General features: G+C 29.5%; 2 protein-coding genes across 2 annotated transcripts; one reads left to right on the forward strand and one right to left on the reverse strand.

Moving 5' to 3' along the window:
- Positions 1 to 614: 614 nt before the first annotated feature.
- LOC132941857 (uncharacterized) lies at positions 615 to 1,383 on the reverse strand. The gene is made up of 2 exons (XM_061010075.1): positions 1,380 to 1,383; positions 615 to 1,324 (listed from the first exon to the last, which is right to left on the reverse strand). Exons 1-2 carry the CDS (start codon positions 1,381 to 1,383, stop codon positions 615 to 617), a joined length of 714 nt encoding a protein of 237 aa, XP_060866058.1.
- Positions 1,384 to 4,050: 2,667 nt separating this feature from the next.
- On the forward strand, positions 4,051 to 4,884 carry LOC132941867 (putative nuclease HARBI1). Its single transcript, XM_061010085.1, has one exon. It carries the CDS (start codon positions 4,051 to 4,053, stop codon positions 4,882 to 4,884), a length of 834 nt encoding a protein of 277 aa, XP_060866068.1.
- The last annotated feature ends 5,746 nt before the right edge of the window (positions 4,885 to 10,630 follow it).

The raw sequence follows: 10,630 nt of genomic DNA on the forward strand, positions 1-10,630 counted from the left end.
TTCAGTGAAAAAGTACAAAGGCAATGGTGGGTCAACAGAATATTTGAAGAAAGGGAAAAATATGGTGAATTTCACACGCTTTTCCCACAACTTTTAAAACAGCCAATCAAATTTTTTGAATATATGAGGGTATCACCTGAAACCTTTTTTTATATTTTGGAAAAAATTCGTCCATACATAGAAAAGTATTGCAGTTTCAGAAAATGCATAATTCCAGAAGAAAGACTTGTAGTAACTTTAAGGTAAATATTATTATTTATATTAGTATTAGTATTATTGTTAATAGGTAATCATAACTTAATATTTTTCAATTAATATATAAAATAACTAATACGAAATGAGATAATTATAATTTTCCGAGGCTATAATTACGTTTTTTTTTTTTTACACAAATTTAATATAACATGAATAAAGTTATTGAACAAATAGATCAGTATAAAATAGTAAAAAAGTTTTATTGAACAAATTGATAAGAATAAAATAATGAAAACAACTTTTATTGAACAACTTAATAAAAAAACAACGTTTCGTACTTTCAGTTTAAAAAAAAATAATACATACCTTTTTAATATTATAGTAAAAAATTAACTTGCTTATAAAATATACATTTTTTTTTATTCGTTATTAATGTTTTGCCAAGAAGATAAACATGTATTATCTACAGCTGTAGGATTTAAGTTTGTTTGACCACAAGGAATAGTGTTCTTAATATTAGACTGGCAATTTGATGAAGAATATTCGGGCTGATTCATATAGTATGAGGGAATCGATGAATTGACAAAGAATGTTGAAGGAGTAAAAGTATTACTTGATCCAGTGGTATTTTCAGTTTGTTCTGCCATTACAACATTTTGAAGTTTAAGCCTTACAGCTAACTTTCTGTGTTTTGGTATTTCTCTTAAATGAGGCAACAAACTCATAAGGAAATAAAAATCTTCATCTTCATCATTTTTTTTTTTTTGTGAATTTGCCTGTATCTCATTGAACTGTAGAAGTTTTTGTTTTTCGATTGCTAGTAAATCTTGCATCACATCATTTCTTCCCTTCTTTTTTTTTGATGATGGTCCTTCTTCAAAAGATAAAATACCAGACGATGGATTTTCAGTATGTTTTTCAGAAAAACTTGTTTCATCAAAATCATTCACGACATCAATGGACGAATTACATGGTGAATTTGGAAAGCTCTCTTGTTCATCAATATGAGTTTTTGATTCTTCTACTATGTTTCCCACCATTTTTCTAGGAGTTATATTATCCTTTAAAAAATATAACGACTCAAAATATTTCCACTGAGATTCAACAGCTTCTTCTTCTAATCCTGATCCTGTGGGACGTTTTAATTTTTTAAATTCTTTCCTAAATGTATCTCTCAAACTTGCCCATTTAGTCTTTAAAATGTCACCTGTTCGCTCCGCAAACAAATTAAATGTCTTCGTTTCCGCGCCAACAGCAAATCAGCTGGCTGTCTGGTGTGCGCATGTGTGTGATTCACGACAACGGATCGAGGAGTGCGTGCGTTGTCCCACCGTCAGCTTGTGATAGCGGTGCGCCGTTATCTAACTGATAGTGGGCAATGTGCGTATTCTAACGGTCACATTTTCGTTTTATTATTTTTTCATATATTTTCAATGTTTTTCGTTATTCATAAAGTTGTGTACCGCTTTCAGTGCCACCGAAAGTCTATATTTCGTCGTATCAAATGTTTAAGGTGGTACTGATCGCATTTTTGTGAGTTATGCGTTTTTTCATTGGTCATTCAAATATTCATTCGTTTTCGTAAAAACCACACATTCAATTAAATACATTCGTTTTCTTTCTTTTTTCTCTCTTCTCGTCTGTCGAGCTGCGCGGTCGAAACTTAGCCAGGTTTCATTATTCACTCATTAATACATTCGTTTTCGTTATTCATTCATTAATACATTCGTTTTCGTTATTCATTCGTTTTGTGCTCGTCTCCTGTGAATTGCCTTCTGTAAGTATCGTTCAGTAATTTGTATTCATTCAACCACTAATATTATTCCCCCATTCAGGGCGTACCACGAGATACTTGCAGAAGCACGTGAATTTTGTGTCGTTGTCAATTACATGTGTTCAGTGATTTATTCGTTTGAACTGGTGGCTCGTTAGTCGTACGTTCTCAGGTTGCTGCACATTTAATTATTATAATATTGTATTTTTATTGTGAAAATGTGCGCATCCTGAGACGGTAGCGTTTGGTTCGAAGCCGCTAACGGACACCAGTTCTCCAGGTAACCAGCTGACGAGCTGTATTATTCAATTATTAAATATTTGATATTCAATCATTATTATGTTTAGGTGCTAATCAAGCATTCTATTACATTGTTATTACCTAGTGGATGCCAAATAGGCATCTCACATTTATATATTATATTATTTAAGCTGTATTATTCTTGAACCATATTATTATTATTATTTCATTACCTACCATTACTTATCATTACAATAAAATCAATCATTAAATACATTGTTTGCTCGGATTATCTATTTTAGTATCTTCTTTATTATTATAAGGTCGTTAGTAAAATATTTATATTGAACTAACGCCTTGCCGTGAAGGCACCCTTAACTTTAATTATAAGAAATTTATTTTTGTTAAGAGCCAAACGCGACAGTCACCTATGTAAAAAAAAAAAAAAAATTAGCCTACTAAATGTTTATACATATTATAATTATATTATATTATATTTGTATTTTTATTACTTCTTAGTTGTTTTTATTTACGGCATCCGTGTGGTAAGTTGAATTAATATTATAAAATTTTAGAAAATAAGTAAAATCATTATTCTTGGTTATTTAATACATAATTTCGTTCAAAATTGAACTTCAAATAACTAAAAAAAAAACTGTGTTCGTGTATATTTTTAGATTTTTTGATTATGGAAATAACTACTTATACCTACGGAGAACTTCGTTTTAAATGTTCAATCCTTAACTACAAAATTTGAACATCTTATAAATTTTTAATTACAAAATAATTATTAAATTTTAAATTTGATAAATATTGTCAATATTTTGAACTTCAAATTCTTATAAAAAAAATAATGTCTATGTATTTTTAATATTTTCAACTATACTATTGTAGCAATATATCAGGAGTCTTGAAGGCTTTTTGGCCCAACACATAAAATTTTATTGATATTTATAAAAAAAAACTAATAAAATTGGAAACTGAAAATGTCCCTAAACAGTTCAAAACAAATGATAATATTTTGATCGAATTTTATCATGTATAGATAATGCCAATTAAACAACCAGTAAAAATTTCTTTTATTTGAAACATTTACCTCCACACCACCAATCAAAAAAAAAATAAATAATTTGGTTTATATCATAAAAACTTTTCAGTCTAACCATTGTGATCTGCAATTAGTATAATGTAAGTATATTACATGTATAAATGCATGCACACATGAAAATAAATAATTACGTAATATTTAATAAAGATTTAATCATTTAAATGTACTTTTTTGAGTAGATTCGTGGAATAATCTGCATAGACATAAAATACTCAAAATTGCAATTTTTAAAAGGTCCCATCGAACAAGATACTGAAGTTGAAACCGAAACATTATTTCGACTATACTTATCGTATACACACACAAAAATTTTTTTAAAAAAATTAAATAAATAACACACATCATCATTGTTAAATCAATAAATTCATTGCTCCGCTCAGAATCTAAAACTACAAAAAAAATTTATTCTTAAAGTTAAAAAAGTTTAAAAATGTAATACAAGGTTTCTCACACAAATTTTTAAGTACAATAGCAGTTTAAACATTAAAAATACATAATATTATATATGCATGTACATGCATAATGTATATCATTATTTTTTATTTTTTCAAGTTCAAATTTAGTATTGCCATAAACATATTATTCCTGGGTACTTGAAACTTTTAGAAGTTCTTTAATTTGTTTTGCCAATAATTGCTTATTTTTTTTCAAGGAAATGTATGTTTATTTATTTGTATTTTTTAGGTATCTATCTACAGGCACATCTTATCGAGCGTTGTCATTTTCATTCCGTATGGCCCATAATACAATTGGTAAAATTATCTACGAGACTTGTAATGCTATTTGGGAGGTTTTTTCTAGCATTCATATGCCGTTCCCAAGCACTGAATTATTTGAACAAATTGCCTATGATTTTGAGAAACTATGGAAATTCCCGAACTGTATTGGATGTATTGACTCAAAACATATTCGTATAAAATGCCCAAATAACTCTGGTTCGATGTTTTATAATTACAAAGGTTACTTTTCTGTCCACTTACAAGGAGTCTGTGATGCCAAATATAAATTTATATCGGTTGATATAGGAGCATACGGACGACAGAGCGATAGTGGAATATTTACCGAATCAAATATTTTTAAAAATTTGGAAGCTAAATCCTTTAATGTACCTAATTACAGACCATTACCGAACACAACTACTCCAATGCCATTTGTTCTATTGGGTGATCAAGGATATCCACTGAAAGAGTATCTATTAAGACCCTATCCATTCGATAAAAATTTGGATTCGGCAAAAGAAACATTTAATTACCGTTTGAGCAAAGCTCGGCGTATGATTGAATGCACTTTTGGAATTTTGGTATCGAAATGGAGATGTTTAAAAACCGAACTTCAAATGAACCCGGAACATGTTGATATAGTTATTAAGACTATATGTTTGTTGCATAATATTATCATCGATAAAGAAGGTATAGATGAAACACTACTGGAGCAGGTTCGTCGTGACCCAACTATAAACTCAGAAACACATTCAGTATCTAGACGCAATAACAGATCAAGAACGGAAGCATACATAATACGTGATACTTTTAAAGATTATTTCACAACTGTTGGAGCTATAAAATAAAAGTAACAATTGTTAAATTGTACCTATAATAATATTATATAATTATTCATAACCTAAATTTGTATTTTATTTATTATCTATTTATCAAATTTAATTCAGATTTACCACCATCACAATATTAATAATAATAATAATAAACAATAATCTCAATTACAATATTTTATTAATTTTCAAATTAAATTTATGTATTTACATTCTTATATTTACTTACCTTTGACCTGCATTTCTTTTTCAATTTCCTGCCACAATTTCCTGGTTATATCTCTATTATGGTGTTTTTTGCTTGTAGAATCCCATATAGGTTCTCTTTCAAAAACTAAACTAATTAGTCGTTCGCAATCAACCATTATTTCAAAATTCAAAGATACGTATTTTAAATAAAACACAGGCAATGAAACACAAAACTATCGACGTACGACGTACCGTCTTCTTACTAGTGTTTGATGTAAATGAATAATAATACTAATAATAATAATTGTTCAACTATATTGGTATTATTTCGGATTGGTAGACGATGCGCAGGAAATATCCATTTTCGGATTCAAACGGCCGATAAAAACAAATAATATTGTTTTTGCCCGTTAACGGTCGTATACGGCCGAATTATTCTGAACTAGTGTGACCATTATAAATAGATTCAATTGAATTAATATATTCGGCCGAACGTTTTTCGGCCGATATCGGGTGTAGTGTGACCAATACCTTAAAGACCAATAAGCCAGACAAAATTACGAGGCTTGGGGTTGATGGATTTTATTTTTGAAAACAGATTTGAATTTGTCATCTAGTCTTTTAGGTTTCGATCGAAGCTATTTTAGATATTATTTAAATTAATAATTAAAATATTGATAATAAAAAGAACCATACATTTCATTTATTTTAAGACTTAAGTACGTGTTAAATTTTTCCAATATCAAAAATCGCATCGATTGAAACCTAGAATAATAGAATACAAATTCAAAACTGTTTTCCAAATTAAAATCCATCAAATACAAGCTTTACACTTTAGTCTGGTATTTTGGTTGTTTTACATATTTTTCTCGACCTGCTTCAGCCCCCTATTGATCAATATCATAATAATTAATAGTTTTATTATAAAACAATTTAATCTAATATTTTACCTATCATAATAAATAAAATACTAATACTATGTATATTTTTCTTTATAGTTTTTTAAATGTTAAATCTATTTTAATAAAAATCAAAAGCAGTTTGTTATAACCACTTAAAACTGGCTAAAACTCTGTTATATGATAAAAGTAAGTTGTAAGTTGCGTCCCGTATTTTTCAGGTAGGTATACATATATTATTTAAAAGTCACTCTTCTGTACAGGAAGTTACAAATGGGTGACTGTAATGGATGGTATTACATTTCAATGATATAACATCATTGTATACAAAAAACGATTCTGAGTGGAGACGATTTGTCAGCCTAGGATATTTTATATTATATTTATATTGTTATTATTAAGATGGTAGCCAGTTAACTTGAATTATTTTAGCCGAAAAATGTTTTATTGTGAATGTATTTTAGCAGAATCATGTTTTAGACGATGAATTATTTATCCAGCAGTAGTTTAACCGATAAATAGTTTGTCCGACAATATTTTAAACGACATTATTTTAGCCGACAACATACTTTTTGGCTAAAATACATTTCGGATAAAAGATTTATCGTGTACAAAACTGTCAGCTAAATTATTATTTTCGACTATATTGTTTTTGGCTGAAATATTTTTGGATCTAATATTGTTGTCAAAGATATTATTCGGTTGAAATATTTTTGGGTAAAACATTATTAGGTCTAAATAAAATTGTTTGGCTAAAATACTGCTGGCTGAAATATTTTCAGTTAAAAAACCGTCGATTACTTAATTTTTGGACTTTTTGTAGTATAATTAAGAAGACACCGAATCACCATGTGTATACATGTTGTCTGTCGTAAGTAGGATAAAAAAGAGATTTCTGGAACCTCAACCTGCTTGCGCAGCCCTATATCTGATGGCTCAACCCGTGTACACCTCTGCTCAACCCATGGGTTGAGTCATTCTATCACATACGTACACGACATTCCCCCCGCTACCCCGCTCCTCCTGTAGGTTGGACTAAAAAAAAATACGAAAACAAAATAAAGATTACTTCATCTACACTCTGTGAAGGATGAAGTAATGAGTTATAATGGATCATGACCTTTAATTTTTTTTTATTTTAGTCCAACTTACAGGAAACTAACTAAACCTAGTGGAGGGGTGGAGGGGGAAATATAGTCGTGCACGTATGCGAGTGTTTTTGGTGATGGTGGAGGGTTTAGCTGGGTAAAATATAGTCGTGCACGTATGCGAGTGATTGTGATTTCTGAATTCGAACCTTATGGATGATCTTCAATGTATCTTGAGTTAAACAGTTAACGTATGAAATCATCATATATGGTGATATTGATTATAGTCTATCGATGAATCTGAATGACGAAATAAATGTATCTGCATACATTAGACTTATTTTTTTGGTGAAATGTTTCTTTTTGTTAATATTTTGAATTTTGTAAGCTATGTATTCAAATTTAACCTAGGAAAATGTAAATAGTGAATATATTATGTATAACGGTTTATGATGATAATGATAATAATTATATGTGTTTTTATTAAAATTACGATATTTGTATATGGATTTAGTATGAAAATAGTTTATATTTACGATTGTAACGATTATCGTCATCGATATCGTACATTACTCCCTACGTTGAGCACGGCTAATATGCTGAGTGTTAGTAATGACAAATGTGTATATATGTATGAAATATATATTATGCTGACGCGATGTTTAGCTCACATCGTGTAAATAACCGACCTGGACGCCTGGCGGGAGTCAGTTATGATAGAGTCTACAGTGAAGTAGTCGATAGAATATAGTCGGCGGTTGATAGTTGGATGGTCAAGAATGAGGAGTCATAGTCGGTGGTCGATAGAGGAACTCGAGGACTGACAACGACCTGAAGAGGACCTGCGGACGACCAGCTCAACCCACATTTGGACATCGGCACCCACGACACACCATGGCCCGATCGGTAGCCGGAGTTATAATTTATAAGTATATTTCAATATTGTAACTTATAGTAAATAATAATAATACATCAATAACAGATATATATATATATATACATTACGTTGAGTACTTGCTTCACATAAGGTAACCCTGATCCCTAGTAATAATATCACACACCGAGGTCGAGTCTCCGAGACCTCGTTAAAATAAACAGAACGACACCGGAACGGGTAAAAGCCCAGGTGAAGAGGAGACGTTACAGTTGGTGGAGGCGCCCGTCCCTGGAGTCCCGATTTTTTTTTGGAAATTATATTTTGTTTTTTCTCGAGAAAAATTTCGATTCTAAGGTACACCCCTTGTGTTGTGATATTATTGTTGGGTGTCATGTGAATCTTATGTGAAGTTATTGGCCTAATAATTCTTAATGGATGTCAAATTTTATATTAAACGAAATACTAATAATCAGATTGCTAAAGTAACAAAATTAAATATTTTATTTTTAAATGAACACTTCGATTCAGAAATAAATGCAACATAATTGATCGGCATATTACGACAAATCGATGAGAATAATTTAGGAGATTTTTTTGAAAATTCGAAATTTAGATTTTGAGTGGATACTTTTGTTAGATAAATCTGAAGTAGTTGGTTTTTTAAAATTCTGTAACATACATTGTGAAGAATCGTCAACCCTCTTACACTTAAGGAATCTCGCGAAATCAGCAATAAAAACTTTTAGAGTTGGACTTCTTGATACCGAAGATAAAGATAATTATAACGATAGTACTGCAGATCTTACCTTTAATGAAAATAAGTTATCATTAGATTTCAATAATAGCCAGAAAAATCATTGTGAAAAAAATATTAGCGAACCAGACTCACAGGTAGAATTAGAAAATAAAGGTACCGATACGGTTGGACCTAAAGACGTGGCCCAACAGTTAGAAAATCTCTTAATAGACCAATCACTTTCACCAATTAAAAATACTGAGCAACCGAATAATTTAAAATTTGAATCTGTAGAGGTAAATCAAAATAATAAATTGAACGCTAGTTCAAAAATTGATAATATAGTTAAATCAAATACGAAAAATAAAATGGCAAGACCTCAACAATTTGTACCTAATATTTTCAACGGTTCGGGCGATGAATGCGTTTTAGAATTTTTCGAGTACTTTAACGTGGTAGCTACTGCTAATGAGTGGTCTCCGCAAATAAAACTAACTTACTTGCCATTATATTTAAAAAATTCCGCTTATAAATTATACAACACATTAACAATTAATAACTTATATCCGACTTTTGATGAAATAGAACAAATATTTAAGGAAAAATTTGCATCGCCGGCTAGGAATCGTATGTTAAGAAACAAATTACGAAATAAAAAATTAAAATCGACAGAAACAATATCGGAGTTTTTAGCAGATATTTTATACTTAATCAGTCAAACAAATTGCACCATTCCTGAAACCGAGAAAATTGATATAATATTAGAGGCACTAACACCAGAATATTATAACACTGTAACTATTATGAATAATGACACTTTAGACAACTTGGAAATTAATTTATAGAAAATAGAAAATTCGAAATTGATGCACACAAAATTGATTTTCAAAATATAAGTTCCGTAGATATTGGCACTCTTAGGAAAGAAAATTAATTTTTAAAATCTAAATTAAATAATATTAACAATGGTAATAGAAATTTTAACCAGAAAAAGAAATTTAATAATAATATGCATGGGAATAGTCCTAGCCCATATTACAATCTTCAAAATAATCCAAACAATGCATTCAATAATAATATGTGCAATTACGACCCATGCAATAATAACAATAATAGTTATAGTAATCAAAAACAGAATTTAAATAATTCATTTTATCCAAACAACAATTTTAGTAATCAAAACTATAGTTCAAATAATTAATTTATTCCAAACGATTATGTTAATAATCAAAATTATCACCCAAACAATACTTTTTATCCAAATAATAATTACAACACAAATAATGAAATTAGACCAAATCAATATATAGATCCTAATAAACACTTCCATCGAAAAAATACATATAACCCTCCAAATCATTTTAATAGTAATAATGGCTATACACAACCAAAGTGAGATGATAGGTATAAAAATAGGCCTAACCAAAAAAGTCAGCAATATTATAAAAATAATGTGTATATTAGTAATCAAGGTGCAAATTTTAACGAACAAAACGTAGGCCAAAATTATCAAAATCCATCGCATGCTACAAATGGTATCAATCAAAATAATGTAGACGTAAATAACGTGATGAATCAGCACACTATCGGTCAGGTGCCTGATAATGATACACGTAATTTGAATAAAACATATTTTCATAATAATCAAAAAAACTATTAAGGCAAGAGAGAGTGGTTAGACTCCCTCTGTGCCAGCAAAAAAATTCTAACGATACCATTTCTAGTACAACATTGTTGGAAACAATAATAGCGAAAAAATATAAAAATGACGAAACCTTATTTCCAATTCCAAAACAATTAAAAAACATAAAAATTAACGATAAACATAATGGAATTTATATTAATAAAAACACTGACATAGACGATTATAATATAGATGGTTTATTCAATGAAAAAAAAGTAGCAGTCATGAGTGACCATAATATTCATCACAAATTCGCAAGTAAAAATTCAGTAACTGTTGAAAAGCAAAAAA

Source organism: Metopolophium dirhodum, chromosome 1 (assembly GCF_019925205.1).
Source record: "Metopolophium dirhodum isolate CAU chromosome 1, ASM1992520v1, whole genome shotgun sequence".
Classification (NCBI taxonomy): domain Eukaryota; kingdom Metazoa; phylum Arthropoda; class Insecta; order Hemiptera; family Aphididae; genus Metopolophium; species Metopolophium dirhodum.

What these genes read in the sequence shown, in the direction of transcription:
- LOC132941867 (XM_061010085.1), top strand. Translation starts at nt 4,051, where the DNA reads ATGGCCCATAATACAATTGGTAAAATTATCTACGAGACTTGTAATGCT.